General features: G+C 42.6%; 1 protein-coding gene across 6 annotated transcripts in view; it reads right to left on the bottom strand.

The window, feature by feature from the left end:
- PTPRZ1 (protein tyrosine phosphatase receptor type Z1) overlaps positions 1-12120 on the bottom strand; it is a 129293-nt gene extending 117173 nt beyond the window's left edge. For all 6 annotated transcript variants that reach the window (XM_030961041.1, XM_030961044.1, XM_030961042.1 and 3 more), the window contains exon 1: positions 11930-12120. In XM_030961041.1, the coding sequence (XP_030816901.1) occupies positions 11930-11987 (58 nt within the window). In that variant the 5' untranslated portion in view covers positions 11988-12120. The remainder of the gene's footprint in view (positions 1-11929) is intronic.
- Between the last annotated feature and the right edge of the window lie 8726 nt (positions 12121-20846).

Genomic DNA, 20846 nt, shown 5'->3' with positions numbered 1-20846 from the left:
TTCTTTCAAGTGAACAACAGATTTCAGGGTTACATGTGTTTTGAAAAGCTCTTGCACATCCAAGGAATTATTTAACTAATGAAGCAAACTATGAAAACCTGTATTTCAGTTTTTTTCAAATGCACAATTGTGATGAACACATAGATCATACTAGAAAAAGCTGATTAACTCATATTACCTTATTCACCAAAACCAGGACTTGATTTTCTGGTTGCTCCGTATACATTTTCCTGTATTTCACTTGACTGCATGTAACCTGAAACTATTTCTTTTTCATCACTGTCTTATTACCTTCAGCAGATTTAGCTGAACCTGTCTTCTTCCATTCAGCAGGACAATAAGGATATTTTTAATCTGCTCTAAAGTGCACTTGCAATATGTTTTACTATGATGAATGTCTTTTTCTACAGCAAACACGTAGTTGCAAAAGCTAATCAAGTCACGTAAGATTCACACATATTCCTAACAATAGGGCATATCTGTTCCTGCTGTCATTTTTCACAGAATCACAGAATCCTCAAGGTTGGAAAAGACCTCTAAGCTGATCAAGTCCAACCATGAAGTCCATCACTTTATCATATCCCCTTGTGCCACTTTCACATGTTTTTTTTCAATACTTCCAGGAACAGTGACTCCACCACTACCCTGGGCAGCCTGTTTCATCAGTGAAGACATTTTTTCTAATATCTAATCGAAACCCTGTTTTCATGAGGACAACCACTGCTCAGAAAAATCATTAGAATATTTTCTGTCACAGTCTTACCACTCACACAAAACGTTTGGAACATCCCATACAGACAGAGATGACTACTGCCACATGGAAACATACTTTGTCTGCTGATTCATGCATTACAAATCCCACTGTGGATAGCAAAAACCAGAAAATACTGAAAAAGACTCAGATTAAAGGATATCTTTGCATAATCCTCAGGAATTTTTCATGGAGCTATTTTTCACTAATGGATTAAAAGAATAATTTCTAATCTAAGTATTCCTGAATTAATTCTGTTGAATGTAATACTGTCTTGACACCAGCCTCGTTGCCTCCTCTGGACATGCTCAAGTGTCTCAATGTCCTTCCCAAACTGAGGGCCCAGAACTGGACACAGCATTTGAGGTGTGGCCTCACCAGTGCCAGTGCAGGGGAAGGATGGCCTGCCTGTTCCTGCTGGTCACACTATTCCTGACACAGGCCAGGATGCCATTGGCCTTCTTGGCCCCCAGGGCACACTGCTGGCTCAGGTTCAGCTGGCTGTCACCAGCACCCCCAGGTCCCTTTCTGCCTGGCACTGTCCAGCCACACCGTCCCCAGCCTATAATGCTGCAGGGGGTTATTGTGGCCAAAATACAGGACTTGGCACTTGGACTTATTAAACTTCATCTTATTGGACTTGGTCCATCTATCCAGCCTGTCCAGGTCTCTGTGCAGAGCCCTCCTACCCTCCAACAGATTGACATATGCTCCCAGCTTAGTGTCATCTGCAAATTTACAATGAAAGACTCAATACCCCATTCCCTGTCATCAATAAAAATATTGAACAGAACTGGCCCCAGCACAGACCCCTGAGGACACCCCTGGTGAGCAGCCACCAGCTGCATGCAGCACCATTCACCAGCACTCTCTGGGCCCGGCCATGCAGCCAGTTCCTAACCCAGCAAAGAGTGCTCCTGTCCAAGCAGTGGGCTGCCAGCTTTCCCAGGAGTGTGCTCTGGGAGGCAGTGTCAAAGGCCTTGCTGAAGCCCAGGTACACAACATCCACAGCCTTTCCTGCATCCACCAAGGGGGTGCCTGGTCATAAAAAAGTGTGGTTAAACACAACCTTCCCCTCCTAAACCCATGCTGGCTGGGTCTGATACCCTGGCCATCCTGTAAGGGAAGCATGATGACATTCAGTATAAACTGCTCCGTTACCTTACGGTACTAAGGTCAGGCTGACTGGTCTATAATTACCAGGCTCCTCCTTCTACCCTTTCTGTGAATGGGTGTCACATTGGCCAGTTTCCAGTTATCCGGAACGTCCCCAGTGAGCCAGGCCTGTTGGTAAATGATGGAGAGTGGCTTCACAAGCTCATCTGCCAGCTCCCTCATCACCCTGGGATGCATCCCATCTGGTCACATGGATTTATGAATATCCAAGCAGCTCAGTAGTTCTCTGACTGCCTCCTCCTGGATAACATGGGGACCATTCTGCCTTGACACCATCTATCAACCCAAGAGGACAGTTGTCCTGAGGACAACATGTCTTTCTGTGGAAAACTGAGGCAAAGAAAGTGTTCAGTACCTCTGCATTTTTCTCATCTTTAGGTACTAAGTTCCCTCCTGCATCTAATCGAGAATGGAGGTTGTCCTTACCATTAATGGAGATTGTCCTTTTGCCGTTAATGTATTTATAAAAGTATTTTTAATTGTCCTTCACAGAAGTTGCCAGTTTGAGCTCTAACTGAGCTTTTGCCTCTCTAATTTTTTTCCACATGCCCTAGCAACTGCTCTAAACATTTCTTGAGATACCTGACCCTCCTTTCAAAGGTGGTACACCTCCTTTTTTTCCTTAGCTCCTCCAAAAGCTCCTGACCCATCCAGGCTGGACATTTGCCTCAGCAGCTCATCTTTTGGCACATCAGGACTGTCTGCTTCTGTGCCTTTGAAATTTCTGTTTTGAAGCACACCCACCTTTCCTGGACTCCTTTGTTCTTAAGGGCTGCTTCCCAAGGAAATCTCTGAATAAGTCTCTTCAATAGGCCAAAGTCTGCCCTCCAAAAGTCCAATGTTAAGGTCTTATTGATGCTCCTTCTGATTTCACCAAACATTGAGAACTCTGTAATTTCATGATCACTATGCCTCAAGCAGCCTCCAGCCACCACATCTCTCACCAGCCCATCGCTATTTGCAAGCAACAGGTCAACATAGTGCCTCCCCTGGTGGGCTCACTCACCAGCTGTGACAAAATGTTGTTCTCCATACACTCTAAGAACTTGCTGGACTGCCCCTCTTCTGCTATGTTAACTTCCCAGCAGATGTCTGGTACCTTAAAGTCACCTACAAGAACAAGGGTTGGTGATCTTGAAACATCCTTCATCTGCTTGTAGAATAAGTTATCCACCTCTTCTTCCTGGTTGGGTAGATGATAACAGACTCCCAGTAGGATGCCAGCCTTGTTGGCCTTCCCCTTAATTCTTACCCATAGTCACTCAACCTCATTGTCATTAGTTTCACTGCCCATGCCATCAAGAGCCTCCCTAACATAAAGGGCCACCTCTCCACCTCTTCTCCTTTCCTGTCTCTTCTGAAGAGCTTGCAGCTACCAGTGCAGTGTTCCAGCCATGTGAGTCATCCCGCCACGTTTCTGTGATGGTGATTACATCAGAGCTTTGCTGTTTGACCATGGCCTCCAGCTCTTCTTGTCTGTTGCCCCTGCTGTGGGCATTCGTGCACATGCCCCTCAGCTGGGCTGCTGATCTCACCCCTAACTCTGGCTTACCACCCTTGGGCCTGCTTCCAGATGGCCCAACTGCATGCCCTTCGCCCTTTAAACCTAGTTTAAAGCCCTCTCAATGAGCTCTGCCAGTTCATGAGCTAGAAACCTTCTGCCCTTAACAGAGAGATGGAGCCCATCCAGTTCCAGCAGGCCAGGTGCCATGAAAGTTGCCCCATGATCAAATAACCCAAAATTCTGCTGATGGCACTAACCCTTGAGCCCCTTGCCAATAATGTGGGCTCTCCTATTCCTTTCATCATTTTTCTCTGCCACCAAAGGGACTGAGCAGAACACTACCTGCACTTCTGCTCTATCAACCACTTGACCCAGTGCCCTAAAGTTCCTTTTAATTTCCCTGGTGCTCTTCTTTTCAATTTCTTCACTGCCAGCCTGGAATACCAGCAGTGGGTAATAATCAGAGAGTTGAATCAGCCCAGGGAGTCTCTCAGTAATATCCCATAGCCAGGCACCAGGGAGGCAGCAGACCTCCCTGTGACATGGGTCCAACACAAAGGGACTCTGCTCCCCTCAGAAGTGAGTTAGTCACCCACTATGACTACCCTTCTTTTCTTTTTAATGTTAGAGGTGGTAATCTATCCTACAGACAAAGTGTAATTGGGAGGCTCATTGGGCCGATCATTTTTTCCTACGTCCTCTGTCTGACCCTCTAGATCCAGGGCCTCATACCTATTCTGAAGTGGCACCTGAGTAGGTGATGCGGGTCAGGAAGAACTTTTATAAGCTCCCTGAGCAGGGACCCATTTCCGCTCCCCTCCATCCAGCAGGTCTCCTCCTATCGCCTGGCAGCGGGAGGCATGGGAGTCCTCCAACTCCTGGTGGACCTCCCTCAAGGATGGAAGGGAGGAACTCCACCAACATATTTCCCTTTCACTTTCCCTAATACTCCTTAGTCTTTCAACCTCCTACGTAAGCTCAGGCACCAGAAAAAGGAGATCATTCACCTGTTCACACCACAGGCAGGCTCTTTCTGCAATGTCCCCTAGTACCACTGATAAGCTCAAAAACTGCACACAGGAAGGGATCTGGAGAGACGCATCCTTTTTGGAGGGTTCTACTTGGCTACATACATTTTTTACTAACTGCAGTTTTTGACCATGTAAAAACCATTACTAACAAATGACAAGAAAATTTTAAATGAGCCAAGAATTCTTTGTCACATTCTGTTACAGAATTTACAAAATGCTGTCTTTCACTAAGATACATTTGATGTGATTTACTTTTATGCAACATTTTTAATTTATAGGATTTTGAAGAACAATTTTTTGTAACATGATTTTAACACAGTAAAAGTACTCTGGATGTATCCTATTTTGCCCTTTCAATGTTACTGTTTAACCACCTCTTCCCTGCTTTACTCTTATCCTATCTCAGCAAACAGATAAATGAGGCAGTGAAGATGGATAACTTTTCAAATGTTACCTACTTTATATTTCAGCCTTCGGGTAATCCAATATTTAGCAGAAGTTTTTTGGCAATGAGGATGACAATTCCCAGCCAAATTACTAACAGATATAGTGCTCCCAAAAGCTTCTAATGAAATCTCTCACTGGTCAGGTGAGAAGTCCTAGTAGCTTCATATAGAAATAAAAGTTGCTGAATGCTACCTGCACATTAGGATTTTTAATATTTCAATATCACAGAGAAAATTTCAAAGCAACTACATTCTTTACATTTAGTGAAACATAAAGGATAGTAAAAAACCCAAACATGTCACCTTGTATGTCTAACTGGACGCTGGAAAAATCTAGATAAGGAAATAGTGCTTTTTATATGGCAAGTGGCCAAAGTACATCTAGCCTATTTTTTAGCTGCTGAATCTGAAACTGTGGTGCGAAAGATGTATCCAATAGCCTTGACTTAGAAAAAATTTCAAGTGCAAGGCAGCTTCAAGAGAATTACCACTCCAGGCAATAGTAGCAGGCTCCAGGGCCTTGAAGTTCAGGCTGCTCCAGAGTCTTTAGGTGATCTAAGCAGTTACTGAGTGCAGTAACTAGCAACTGGCTTGCCCAAGTGGTACTCAGCTGATCAGGGCAGCTGATGTAAAATGCTGAGTTGGTGAAAAAACATTTGGGCTTTGCTCACCTTTGAGAGGTTAGTCTTTCAAAACTGCAGCCTAGGGTTCCCTTCTTTGAATAAGTATGTGGAACTATTAAAGAAACAAGCAAAATCCGATCTTTTTCAGAGCACAACCAGAGAAAAGGCAGGGGTAGTGATTCATGCATTGTATCCAGCAAGTAGATAATGAAATACTGAGTAGGAGGAGGCATAAGAACTCATATTTCCTATCTTGCTGTAGCATCGTTCTAATTCAGAATCCTTACTTCGGAAGCCTGAAGTGGGTGCTCAAGGAACAGTGAGAAAAAGGCAAACTTATATGCTGGAAAATTTTCTTGCAAACTTTCCCAGGTTCCATTTCCGGCTCCAAAAACTCCTGAAATAGATGTGGTTTCTAACTGCTTAGCAAACCTCTTTTAAGATTTTGCCCAGAACTCTCTCAATTTTTTTTTTTTTAATTTAGAAAAATAAGCTTAATTGCTTCATATTACACAAGAAGTATGAAAAGTCTTCTGATTTGACAAACCTAATGTTTGGAAACAGAAGGCATGGTTCAAATCCCTTTATTTCAGATCAGGCCTGCTCTCTAGACTGTCTGGGTAAAAGGCTTCAGTGACTGAGCTACAATATGAGAAGGTGGCACAGCCATCAGCTTGTCCTTTGTCCTGAAGACAAGTAGCAGCAGGCAGATCAAGACACCTGATTCTGTGAGCAGATATTTAGGGAAGCCTTACTGACTTAAGGTTCAGGAAAGTCACCTGAAAGGGCATTTGCATGTGGATCCAATGAAACTTTGGAGTGAAAGAGGCACTGAGATGCACACAGTAAGGTCAGGTAAGACACATGCAGGAGAGGAACTATAGCTGCCTGAAAGCTTCCTGGAAGCCATCAAGGTATGAGCTGAGTCAGGGAACCTTTTGATTAAAATTTTGGGTTTAGACACCTGAGTTCCACAGGCATCCTAGTTCCATTGCCAAGCATTCCTCAGCAGATGTAGGATAGTACTTTCACCATCCTTGTGACTTTCACCACAATAATGAGTTCTGAAATTAACTAACTCAAACAAAACTCCTGGGGTCTTCAAACAGTAATGAAAAATACTGATTTGCAGGGTGAAATATAACTACTTCCAATGGATGAAAGAAAACCAAAGCCAAGTATGGGCAATAAGAGTTTTTGAGAGACCTGCCTCATCTAGAATAATCTGACACTCTCACACACTATCTGCTTTACTTAAAAAGTCTATTATTTCACCTGTATCAGATAGCGCCATAATTACCAGCCAGTGATGCAAATAAACCCTCACCTTGTTTCTAAAATTTCCAGTTATTTCCAGTTTAGCCTCATGACTGAATGGACCAACATCAGTAATTTGTATTCAACAAGCAACCTGCACCATACCTTCCTACAAAAGTATTCTGCCACCAACAGCTCCTCAACAACCTGCAGGAGCCAAGTTTCATTTATAGTCCCAGCCTCTTTGAAATATTTGCTATCTTTCATTTAGTGGATCTTGTTTATTTAATACTGTAAGTCCTTTTCTTCCTGTAGATTCATCTTTCTAATACAGAAGGCTTGACATGTATTCAAAAAGGTAACTTTTGTCTTTATGGGAAAAGAAGCTTATTGAATAGCCAAAGGATGTCTTGTACAGGAAAGCCACATAAATGGTGCAAGAAGCTGTGAGAACTGAGCTGTTAAATGGGAGCTGGAGGCTCCGGAACTGCCACAGACTTCCAGGCCCTACGGGGAATACTGAGAAGCACAGCACATTTGAAGAGGAATTGAAATTGTTAGGGAAAGAACAGAATCTGTTCACCCTTAAATTCCTAATTAGAGATCTCGTAGTGGGAAGTGGCCACTTAAATGATGAGCACTGAATATCTAGGGAATAGCCTTCCTTAAGAAATGGGCAAGTGCCTATTTTCATAAATTAACATTCTAATTTACAATATAGATTGTAATGATAATATTTTCAAATTACCATCTTAGTTTTATACATACTATTTCATTTCTCTCCAGGAATCCAGATAAAAGGATAAATTCAGAGATGAAGTAAGGCCAAGTGCAATTGAGAAAACTCTCCTTATAAATTGTATTGATTCCATGTTGAAAACTACATAACTATTTTAGGTATGTCCTACAGACGACTAGTGTGCTAAGTAATTATTTGGCTAAACTGACATTATTTTGAAAATGCCATTAATTTTGTCACTTTTCATACCTGCCAGTATTTGAACCTAAAATAAATCCATACTGTATATTTAGATTTTGATACATATAAATCTCTATGGTACAAAAATGCATAGCATATATATGGCCACAATATAGGTGGTTAAAATAGAAAATAAATTAGTTCTGAAATTCTCAGGTTTTGTTTTAGCTCTTATATTTTAGATATGGCGGGATTAAATATCTCCACAGGGGCTATGTATCTTCATCCACAGGAACATATAATCTTAAGATAAAATGTGCTAAAGCCTTAGAAGTAATATACATTAATATTACTGTGATGTAATTCAGTTTTAGGTGTGCCAAATAACTGGCCTACAAAAATATTTCCAAAATAAGAGACCAGTGCAAAAAAAGAGGGACCTGATCCCACAGTCCTTTAATAGTCTAAGGGCTTACTGAATCCAAACGTGGACATGAGAATGAGCACAAAGTGTGATTGGATTTGGGAAGCCAAAGGGGTGCTCTGCTTCAGAGTCTCATAATTTTTCGTAGTGACCCTCCAGTAAAGAGCACAGAGAAGTTGCTTTCATGTTGATAGTGAGGTGCTTGCTGCCTGACAGTTTGGAAATACTGTCCTGATGTCAGATGTGTAAGAAAAATAAGAGTATTTAGAGGAATGATTACCATGTTTGTGCAAATAAAGTCATGGCACAGGGGTGCCAGAAACAAACTAAAAACAAGAGATCTTTTCTAGATAATGAGAAATTAAACTGAGACACAACTAATTAAGCAATTCATAGATTAATGAGCTGCATTTTGAAAGGCAAAACCCTGGTTGAGGCCGGACAGTGACAGCAGTAAGATGCAGGGTAGCTAATTCTAGAGACAGTTTTTACTTTATTTGGGGAAACTACCCATACATTTTGCTAATGAAAGCATGCAATATTTTTAACTCTTGCCTAAATATTTACACTTCTTTGACCCAAATTTAACCACAATTACTGTCTAATTTGTTAAAATATGTTCCTTTTTCTATGAACATTTTCTTGCCTACACAGATTCATAAATAGTCTACTTATTGAAAAGGCTCCAGATACTAATTCCATAGGAACAATGCAACAAAAGGCTCAAAAAGGGCACACCTCATTGACTTTCAGGTTATATGGAACACATCAGCAAGCCAGGGCAGATTTCCAAAGAGTACCTTCAGTCTGAGATACATGCAGGCTGAAGATTACAGATTCGTAAATTTCTCATTTAAAATAAAAATGTAAAAAAACAAGTGAATTGTCCATATAGGGTTGGGTTTTTTTCCTTTAATCTCAGTAAAAGAAAGAGCTTAATAGGTAATCTAACCACACAGTAGTGTTCACAAACAATGGCATAGGATTTCTTATGAGCTCTTGTGGCTGAATAGCTTCTCACGCCACAGGTTTCACTGGACTTCACTGAACAGCCCTCACTGAGAGTACTCAGATAATACCCTGCTCCATAAATAATTACATCAATACTTGATGTAATCAAGTTCCTTGGCTTCAGTAGCACTGTGAAGGAAGGTGCTGTTCATAACTCAGCAGGGATATTAGAATTAAGCTCCTAAGCATTTCTTCAGTAGGGCAAAGAATGAACTGTCACTGTCTTGTCATTCCCAGAAGAACTTTTTGCCTCCATCTGCTCTAACAGTTTATTCCTCAGTGATGCTGACTTGGCTTGTCTTTTTTGGACATGTATGAGACAGATTTCCCTGATGAATCTCCCAATGTCAACAGCAAATCTCCCAATCAGATTCCCTGGAAAGGACCACTGATAAAGCTCTGCACCAGACCAGCTAAGGACTCAACAACATTTTCTGAAACTACAAGCAAATGAGGCTGGGATCTCCATGTTGCCTAGCCTCTCACACTAATAAGCATAGGCTCCACAATGCAAAGGCAGATTGCCATGCTCTGCAGCACCAATCCATTCACAGAGCCCTGGGTCTGGCACCAGAAATATTTAATGGTAAGAGCCAGACAGTCCCATCCAGTTCTTCTCGCTCACCAAACCCTTGGAACCATACATTGGTGGTATGCAATAATTTATTTTATATTTTATGAAAAAAACCCCAACCAACCAAACAAAAAACACCGAAGAAAATGATATCAGGATTCTAAGTATTAGTTTCTATGAACTAATGTTATCACATCATAGCATATTTGTTACAGAGAGGTAATCAAACAGGAACATATTCCAATGAAATCTGATTAAATAAATCTAATAGCCTGTACAGGGTATTCATTCTTGGAAACAATCATAGTGTTGAACACACTGACAAGTCTAGCTCATGAGTCTTCAGAAGGATGCACCACTGCAACCAAATCAATCCATCACATCTAGAAAGGGGGTCCTCTCCAGGTCAGGTTTGAAAACAACAGTGTATCTGTCTAGAGAAACAAAAAGTAGCTGCACTTAAATCTTGAGTGTGACTAGAAAACCTTTTCCCATCCTGTCAGATCTTGTAAATTCATTAATATAACATACATATGCACAACAAGTACCCAAACATTATATTACATAAAACCAGCTTATTTCTAAGAAGATGCTAGATGAAATTATTTAAAACAAACGAACAAAAAGGGTTACAAAATTATGTTTATGTCTTGCATTGCTTCCAGTGTGATAGGATCACCTGAACAGGGAAGTTATTTCCAAAATTCAACTGAGTTGTATTACATTATGATGATATTATCATATACTTGATCTGTTCTCAAATATTTTCATATATCTCCACATACCTGTAAAAGCACCTGCTATTATTTTTTTCGTTTAAACAGACTTGGGAGTACATTTGATTTTAGGAAACAGGTTGTCAATATAAGACATTATTAAAACTTATCAGAAGTTTTATAACAGACCATTCTTTGCCATAGTATAAGGGAATTATTTGAAGTAAGAGAATTGAAGTAAGCACCCTATTTTTAGGAATAGGTTAGTTTAAAAGTGACATTAAAATATTATAAATGCCCTTACGAATATGATACATTTTAACTGACAATCAGTTACATTCATCACGTTTATAGTTAAATCATTCCACAGTATTTTCTGAAAAGAGGCAAAAACATTCTTCCCATAAAATAAAAAAGTAGTTTTCCTTAACTAGCAGAACTTGGTACTAAATTAGAAGTGAAACCTAACCCCGATCTTTGTTTATAGAGCTGCATGGTTTCAGAAGCAGCTCCACCTATTGGGTGACAAATGTAGGTTAGTGACTACTTTGTCACCGCAGACCTATTGTAAGACTGGTTTTGTACACAAGGAGGTAAAGCTCCCAAGTTCCTTATACTTAAATATGAGCAGCCAACTGGTATTTTCTAGTGATCTATTTAATTAGAACTTATAAATTCAAAACGACCATCCAACAGGATACAAACCTGACCACAAAAGCTGCTAGTGTTTATTTGATGAAGCACTTCTAACAGCATTAAGTGACTCACGCTGGTTATAATAACCATCTTATCATGTAACAGGGAACGGCATGATTTTTAGGATGCACTCCAGTTGCACAGGTCTGCATGAGCTGAAAATGAATTTGGTTATGTAAGCAGTCCTACTAACATCTATATATGAATCCATATTCTGTATGCGGGGTCCCACGTGAATGACCGACTCGTATTTTGCACGGTTTAGGGCAACCGCTGACGCTACCCGTTCAGGGAGAACGAGTAATTTTTAAAGCGAAATTTTGCTCCATCCCCTTCTCTTCGGAACAGTTCATTCGAGACCTTAAGTAACATCTCACATCCCACGTCCCCAGAGATGATCGATATCAGCATTGCTGGCCATGGATTTTCTCTCTCCCCCTGTCACCGGCGCACACCCGGTCCCTCCCCCGCGGGTGCCGGCAGCCCAGCGGGGCCGGACCCCGGCAGGGCTCGGCGGGGCACGCTGGGGAGCCGGGGCAGCGTGGGCTGGCGAGCCCTGCTCGGAGCAGCGCCGGCGGTGCCGTGGGTACCGCGCATCCTCGGAGCCCGGCGGCTGAGGTAAAAGGAGCGGGAGAAACGCGTCCACCCATGGTGTTGACAGCGTGTTTTCGCGGTGTGGAACAGGCACGGACTGCCCCTGCATATCTATGTAAAAGGAATCAGAGAGACCAAAACCCACCGGAGCCCGGGGAGAAAAGTTGTTCCGAAGCCCGAAGATGAATTCATGCAGAGATCACTCACCCACTCTGATGATACAGATGAGCTGGATGCAGGCAACCAAGCTCCCGAGAATGAGCATGTCCAAATCGTCCCTCGTCTCCTTCCGACTGCCTGCCTGCCTGTCCGGCTGTCTCAGCCTCCTGCCCGCCCGCCGGCCTCCGCGGGCTGCTGCACCTCTCCCTCGCGGGGCTCCGCGCCGCGACCGCGCCCGGCGGCCGCCCCCACGCCGCGGGCGGGCGGGCGGGCGGGATCAGCGGCGCTGGGAGCTGGCGGGGCCGCGGCTCCGCTCAGCGCATGGCGGGGGCCGCGAGTGGCGGCGGGGGAGCGCGGGGTGTGCGGTGTGCCCGGGCGGCTGCGTGTGCGCGGCTGTCCGCTTGATGTGTCTGTCGCGACTATTTGTGTGTCGTGTGTGTCGTGTGGATGGATATGTGTGTGTGTGTGTGTGCGCGCCGTGTATGTGTGTGCGCACGGGGGGCGGAGACCGCGCTCCGCTGGGCGGGCGCGCACGTGTGCGCGCGTGTGAGAGTGTGTGTGTGTATACTGGTGTTTATACTGGTGTGTAAGAGTGTGGATATGTGAGTGCGTGTGTGTGTGTGAGAGTGTGTGTCTGTGTGAGTATGTGTATGTGAGAGTGTGTGGATATGTGAGCGTGTGTGTATATGTGTATGTGTGTGTATATGTATATGTGTATGTGTGTGCGCACGTGTGAGAGTGTGTGAGTGCGTGTGAGTGCGTGTATGTGTGTGCGCGCGTGAGAGTGTGTGTATATGCGTATATGTGTATGTGTGTATGTGTGTGCGCGCGTGTGAGAGTGTGTGTATATGTGTATGTGTGTATGTGTGTGCGCGCTGGTGGGTGTGGATGGGGCTGCGGGGCTGGGGGTGCGTGTGCGGGGGTGTTGTGCGCGGCGAGTGCGGTGGCGCGCACCCGCGGGCGGGAGGAACAGAACCCTCGCCCCCCTCCTAAAAAGCAGGAGGGAGGGAACGGGGACCTGGGGACGGAGTGGGGTTCGCACCGCCGCGGGCAGAGCGTGGCCCCGGGGTCGAGGACTGGGACGCAGCTCCGGCGCTGGCGGAGGGAGGGCGGCCCCGCGCGGGAGCAGCCCCCCAGACAGCGCCAGCCTGCCCTTGCCGTGGGGAGAAAAGTTTATTTCTTTAACAAGATCTTTATAAGAGGCGGAGAACGGGGGTGGCTCTGGGCTTCTTGAGGTCTCCGAGGTCAGCGAGGTGCGCGCCGGTCAGTGCAGCCCGGAGCACACGGAGAGCAGCGGCCGGGGAAGGGCCCTGCTGGAAGCGCTGGCCCCGGGCCGGGGCTCGGGGCTCGGGGCCCGCTGCGGGCGCGCACCGCCATGGGCAGCCGTGGGAACGGGCGCGGGGCACCGGCGGCGCTGGGAGCGGAGCCGCTTCTAAGGAGGTGCTGTTTGCCGGCTGCTCCCTGCCCCGGGAACCGGAGGGTTTGCGCGTTCCCTGGGAACTGGAGTGGCAGCGGGGGAAGGGGCTGGAGCCGCGGAATATCATTATCCGACGGAGAAGTGGGTCAGGGCGCAGGCACTGGCACCGTTTTTGCGGGAAGTCAAAACAAGACCAGAAAAAAAGAAAGCAAAAGCTACCCAAACCAGAAGTGAAACACGAAGGCAACCGAACACCAGATCCCGCTTATTGGGAAGTGCGGGCCGGGGGGATGCAGAGCAGCACGCGTGGGCCCGGTGCCGGGCCCCAGCTGAGCCCCCCTTGCCCTGCCCGCACCCCGACCCGGCGGGGGGGGCACCCTGCCCTCTGAGCTGCGCCTGCCTTCCCACGGCCTTCCCGCGCCAAGCTGAGCTCTCATGGGAAAGATAAGTGGGGGCTGGAAACACCCCTGACAAACACAAGAGATTTTGGGAGCGTTAGATGGTACACACGGTCCTCGGCTCCATCCCAGGCTCGCCGAAGTGCAGCCCAGGAGCCGTGTGAATGGTCCCTGTGTTTGTGATACTGTTTGCATCCGAGTGAAACGGCCTATTCTGCTCGGATGTGATGCGACTTTTAATGGCGGGCAACTTAAGTGTAAAAACACTTGGTGCTTTATAGGTACCCTACTCCACCGAGCTCTCAGTCCTCAGGCGCAGAGGCTGCCTCTGCCAGCTTGTCCTTCAAAGAAGACAAAAAAACCCCATCCTGTTTGTTTTTCATTTCAATTTCCACCTGTTCTACCTGGCTTTTTGGGATGTTATGAGCTATCTTGACATTAAACAAAGTAGAAATTTCAGAGTGAACAAAAGTTAGAGGAGAGAGTGCCAAGATGCTCAAGGAGTCAATTGTATTTGGAAAGCAGACTGCAGATGTGTCTTCTCATGCAAGGTCAGCATCTTTCAGGGTACTAGAGTGTAAATACAATAGGGGTTGGTTCATTAGGAGAAAACTTGAGTGACAGTTCATGTTAAATGGACTTTCAGCATCATGGGAAGAAACAAGCTTCGTGTGCTGAGCTCCACCAATATAAAATTATTTTAGGACTGTCCTAAGGGAAAATGTTAAAGATTTTAATCAGCTGATTTTCATTTTATTGAATGAACCTAAATGCCAGGAAAAAGCTATAGTGATTTCCAAACCCATGCATAGACAAGCATGCACAAACACACTGATACACATATGGAAGACAAAATATTAATACAAATAGTTAATATATTTGAGATAAACTCCAGCTCCAACACCATTTTGCGACTGGCTTAGTTTTTCAGTAGGAGTAAGAATAATACAATATTGCATAGGTATTATTGTAATATACAATGTAATATATCATTGTTATGCACAGTATAAAACCAGAGCCTGCGGTAATGCCTGACTCTCAGGCTATACCTCTGCTTGGCTTCTCTCTCATGATAGGCAGATGTAACTCAGTTGTGTTGCTTCTAAGTATGCATGAGCTTGCAGCAACTTCGAGGTTCCTCCTCTACCCATGTTGGAACCAACTTTTGAGCAGTTTGATGACTTTTTAATTGCCAGGTGCTCAGCTGTGGCCAGCTGCTCCCTGGTCGGTGACTGTCTGACAAGACTGAAGGACCTCCTCTTAACAGTTGCTAACATGATTAGCTGCCCAGGTATGTGCTGGAAAAGCTTTAGATGGGTCAGTGTATTTCTTTCTTAGAGGGTTCCTTTAAGAATTCCCTTTTATTTATGCCATGAATAAGTTACCCATCATGAACACATTCACAATGAAAAGGGTAAGTACAGCATCCACAGAGGGCAGTACTATTTCCTAGTCTTCCACAGTAAATTACTACACAGGGAGAATCTGGACTGACATGGTTGTTATGCTGATAGTTAACTTTCAGTAGGTAATACACTATAATATTATATGAGGTGAATTATAAACATTTAAGACAGATCACCAGTGAACGTGTTAGACTCTCCATAATTTCAAACCTTTACATCAAAATATAGTCTCCTTAAAACATAGCCACAGATGCCTACACTAAGCAACTCATCTGCGGTTTTATAGCCTATAATACAGAGATAATTAGGATGGATTAGAAGGTTCATCTCTGGCCTTTTATTGTGTGCGCATAGCTGGTCAGAATAAGAATTAAATTATCCTGTTGTGATTATAATTTACAGCTGCTTTGAATGGGTGTCAGTGGTTTAGAAAATACACAGGACAGAGGCCAAGTACTACAATTCCCTTCTGGTTCCTGAGCTGAGGAATGGCTGGGGAGAGAGCTCTCTATGGTACAGGAAGCACTTGGCTGTGGTAGGGTGACACTTCATCCTCGCCTTCAGCTGTCCGTTCATGATGTTTTAGCTTGTACTGTGACAACTCAAATTCACAGAAATTAGTTTGGAAAGAAACAAATGTGTAAAGAAAATAATTAACTAGCTTAAGACATGATTTGTATTACTGCTTCCCCTCTCTCCTCTATGAGGTGTAAATAACCCAAAACATATCACAGGAGCAAGCAGATATGAAATGGACTTGTAGCTGAAATTACAGATTTCTGTTTCTTTAGAACTCACTATTCTTATTGATGACTTAGCAATGAAAATATTACTTATTTTCCTCACTATACTGTATAGTAGATATGTTGGGGATTTTCATAAAGCTTTTATTTAGTGCACAATATTTCTACTTGTACTTTTCTGAACATTAGCAAATCTTGATGAGAAACTGTTCCCTGTTTAGTTACTGTTTAAAACTTTTCTCCTTTTGAAAGGCCTTTCATTTTGTTTTCAAATTTCTTTATTGTTCAACTTTCTTTTCCCACCTGATGTTAAATATTTCCTTCAAATCTACTCTTTTTATCAATTTCAGCATTTTTTGTCAGGCTAAATGAACTTTTTCTCAGGGTTAATACTGTAGTTTTTTTTGTATTGTGACAATCTTGTTAATTTCCAGAATGAGTCATTCCATGGTTCCTTCAGCTTTTATTTTTTTTTTCTACCTCTGAGTGCTTTGTGGGTGTTTTTTTCACAATAAGGTCAGTTTCTTGTAGCATTATCTTATTTTCTTGTTTTCATTTTCAAGAATGTCTTTGATATTTGTCAAATCCATTTTTGGGTTTACATGCAGCTTCTTCTCTTCTCTTCTCTTCTCTTCTCTTCTCTTCTCTTCTCTTCTCTTCTCTTCTCTTCTCTTCTCTTCTCTTCTCTTCTCTTCTCTTCTCTTCTCTTCTCTTCTCTTCTCTTCTCTTCTCTTCTCTTCTCTTCTCTTCTCTTCTCTTCTCTTCTCTTCTCTTCTCTTCTCTTCTCTTCTCTTCTCTTCTCTTCTCTTCTCTTCTCTTCTCTTCTCTTCTCTTCTCTTCTCTTCTCTTCTCTTCTCTTCTCCTCTCCTCTCCTCTCCTCTCCTCTCCTCTCCTCTCCTCTCCTCTCCTCTCCTCTCCTCTCCTCTCCTCTCCTCTCCTCTCCTCTCCTCTTCCTTTCCCACATGTACCTTCAAAATACTAAAAAGGTGTGTTAAAGCATGTGTTATCCTGTCACTACCATCATTAGGAATATCATTCAGATACACGATACAAAACCAAAACCCAAATTCATTAGGAGTCATGCTGAAATCAAATGTGTCAGATGTATCAAGTTAAAATACTGGTTTTCTTCAGAGCACTTGCTTATTGCCATGGCTGTTTAATATTGAATGCCCCTTTACATGGAGAGGTGTTAGCACAGGATCTCAAACTTTTGTTTTGGTAATATTAAGATACAAAATGAAAGTAAACCTACTGTTTTTGTCTACTTCAATTTTGTTCAGCATTTAGGGCTTCAAGATTATTCAAAACCTGTTAACAGGTAATTTTTTTTTTCATATTTTAAATCAATTCTATTTTTACACTCTACCTAGTGTTACTTTCATTTTTTAAATTGGGCTGAAGCATTACTTTCTCAATTCATCTGCCTCCAAGAACACAAAAAGACAAGAAAAATTATGACTTTAATGCCCTTTTTTGTCCCTTTCCTAAAAGAGAAGATGTAACCCAATTTGGTTTTCAAAGCTAAGCAAAATGGCAGTACATGTATAAATATTCCTCTCAGAAAAAGATCAAAACTTGACAGTTTGACAGGAGCCAGGTGCCATCACATCCTTGGAAGGGTTGTGTGAGAGACAAAGTCTATTCACATAATCTGGTTTTATTATTTTACTTCCTTGTAAGAACCAGTTGAAAAAAGCTGAACTGTTAGATGCACTAAAAAAAGCAGGGTTTAAACCTGTTTTTTTAGACAGCTATCTGTCTGGCCTAGCCATGGAAAAGGCTTCAACACCATGTCTTCTGGCAAAGCAAAGCAAAGGTTTATGGGCTAAAAATCTTATATATTGCTTTCTCCCAGCTTTACCAGGTGATTTTGAAATAAACTCCACATCCCCCTACCAACTCTGTCCTTTTGGCAAAGCCAGTCTCTGCCTAGGTGATACTTTAAGTGTCAAAACAGCTGCTCCTTGTTAAGTCTGCTGAAGAATGACCTTCTAATCCCACTCTGTATCAGAGCAGACCGATTATCGAGTGTGGGAAGTAAGCAATGATGGACTGAAAGGCAAATTTTGAACATTTTTAATATATATTTATGTACACACACACACATTCATAAATGCATGAGCACTGAGTCAAATTTGTCTACATTTCCTTCTTACTTGCTTTTGGCTGTCTGATTTGTGATTTGTTTTTTGTCAGATTTGTGATTTGTTTGATCACAATTTACCTCTCTGTTATGTGGCACTCAACACTACTACTCAACACCCACTGCTACTACTCAACACCTCTTATGAACAAGTGTTTCCAACATATTTATTGAAGGTTGATTCTGTCTTTTCTACACAGAACTTCTCTGTAAAGAAAGATGCACCACTGGCTGAGTTTCTGACTATATTTTCATCTCTGTGGGAGCCATGGCCATGTTGTAAAAATGTTTTTACTCCAGTTGCAAATCTCTTCCTATGTTCTAGACTAATGGATATGCCTCTAGGGACATTTGGTTATCTTCCATCCTGCTATGGAGCAAAGAAATGGAAGGAGGAAATGAAAATAATATTTCATGCTCCTGTTCAACATTCCTATTAATTTCTGCTTAGATTATTAAATGTAAAACTGGGAACAGAAAGTACAGCTTTGACCACACTGTCATATCATCCCACTGCCTGGTTACCTGTTAGCAACACAGTAGTTTCCCACAGAGACAGATAAGGCTAAATCTAAATCCTGAAATGATAAATGAAGAGTGAGCAGGAGTGAATTATTTAACATCTAGTTCCCTCCCAGTCTCCAAACACAAGGTAATGTGACCTCCTGGGATGTTTAACTTTTGCTCAACTTTCTATGGAAGGCCAGGCAGAAGCAGGTCTGCCTTGCTGCTGAGGACAGTGGCATTGTGCAGAGCCTCTCCCAGCCTTCTGCAGCCTACCCAGGCACTGAATTTGGCCCCTCACTTTGAGACGCATAAGGCACCCACTGTCCTTCATGTCAGCCAAGCAGTGGGCTATGCTTGCAATTTCACAGGTCCCCTTCTCCTCCTGCTCTCACTGCTGGTATAGCTGTCATTACAGAGTGGAAAGAGGCATTTTCTGTGCCAGTGAAGAAAATTCTCTCAGTCAGTAACTGCAGAATAAGGCACTGTTTTCAGTGGTGCTGATGATTAAAAGGCTCTTTTTCTCCTGCCTTCTTTTAAAGATATGTACAATAATTTCCTGACAGGAAATTTGGACAAACAAAACCAAAATGTATACTTTCAAGAACATCAATCCAAAATGCAAAACTCCAGTGCATGCTTAAGCTATGTATTGAAGGCATGCATAGACTTAAACAGTTGGTCATGCAGAGCACACCCCATTCCTACATATGCAGCAGGCTTTAATAATAGCCCACTTAATGGTAAATAATAAATAAATAAATAAATCTTCCTGGAACAAGCCATTAAGCTGAGATCTACTAAGTCAATTCCAGCCAAAAGCATGCTGGCATATTCACAGATCTTATCAAACAGTTTTTCCTATGCTGATGTCACATTTATCATTTTTTTTCCCTTTTACTTGTGAATTTGGTGACATTCTTCTTACAGCAAGTGAGAGCAAGTGCTGACCTACAACCACAATAGATATGAACTCTCTGGAACAATTTATCATAATCATCATGCTCCGGTAAACATTGTTGATGATGCTGCACAGAGGAGTTTTCAAATAATGCATATTGAATGGTAGGAATAGTTCACTGCTGGAAAATGAAGCATGGGAAGTTTTTTTTCTTAAATGCATGTTTATAATTTTATTCCTTTTTTTTTCTTATGGCGAATTGTAACACATTTACAATATGTGTTTCAATTTTAGCTGGAGTAAGAAGCTAGTTAGATTATGGAAATGAATTTGCATATTATGACTGCTATTATTTTCATAGCTTTAAAATATAAGTATGTTTGAAATCTATTATTCAACTGGGGATAAAAGTACACAAAATGGCAACAGAAGTATGCTGAGATGCCATAGCCTATATAAAAAATAGCAGCTATATGTCAGTATTCAAGGTATCCACAAAATAAATTCACAACTCCTCCTTCTTTTGACAGTACCACATCTTGCTACTTCATTGATAGGAAAAATAAACAGAGGCAGACGTGTTGGATTCTAGTACATAGAAACAAAATGGCCAATTAAATTTCCCATTAAGGAAAGGAATAATTAAACAATGTTCCTTCTTAATTCTAAAAGCATTTCTGGCAGTCATTCCATTGTAAAGACTTTTAGGAGCTCAGAACCTCTGTTGCTGGAAAGAAAAACTTCTGATATTTGAACAAAATAATATCAGAAGACACGGACTTATCTGAGTTTGCTGCTATAACTTCAGAGCTGCCTATCAACTGTGGTAACTGAACTATAAAAGAATTTAATATATACAAAGACATATGTGACACATGTATAGGAAAGAATTCTATATCTTAAAGGAAAATAATGAGGTCTGAGATTGCTCTTGCCACTCACTATTTGGTATTGGGGTTATGATAGACAGTTGAATGAAAAGCCTTGCTCAGTACTTGATAGATGTCAAAAAAATGGCAAAAATATTCTTAACAGAGAGCAAAACAAGGAACATCATTACTTATGTCATTCTATAAATTCTCTCCTTGCTTGATGCTTCTAATTATGACCGAAAAAAAAATCCTCCTTAAAAACTCCTTGAGTTCTGTTTGGGGTTTTTTACCCTCACCACACACCTTCAATACCAAAATTTTCTTCTCTTAAGACCAGCAACCTTCTCCAAAGAGCACCTCAAAGATGAGGTGAGATGGCTTCTATGTTTAGGGAACAAGAAGGAAGACATTTGAAGGGGAAGTAAAAGAGTCTGAGATTCCTTGTTCTGGAAGAGACACATCCCATGACCAAGGTCTGTCAGATCAGACCGTGGAGAGCAAAGATGGGAACTGCTCACTTGGCCAACAGGGAGAGCTGCTGTCAGCAAATAAATCCAGCATGAGCCAAGTTCGAAAAG

This window comes from Camarhynchus parvulus, chromosome 1A (genome assembly GCF_901933205.1).
Source record: "Camarhynchus parvulus chromosome 1A, STF_HiC, whole genome shotgun sequence".
NCBI lineage: Eukaryota > Metazoa > Chordata > Aves > Passeriformes > Thraupidae > Camarhynchus > Camarhynchus parvulus.
Note: the sequence above shows the minus strand (reverse complement) of the source record. Positions and strands in the feature narration are given on the sequence as shown.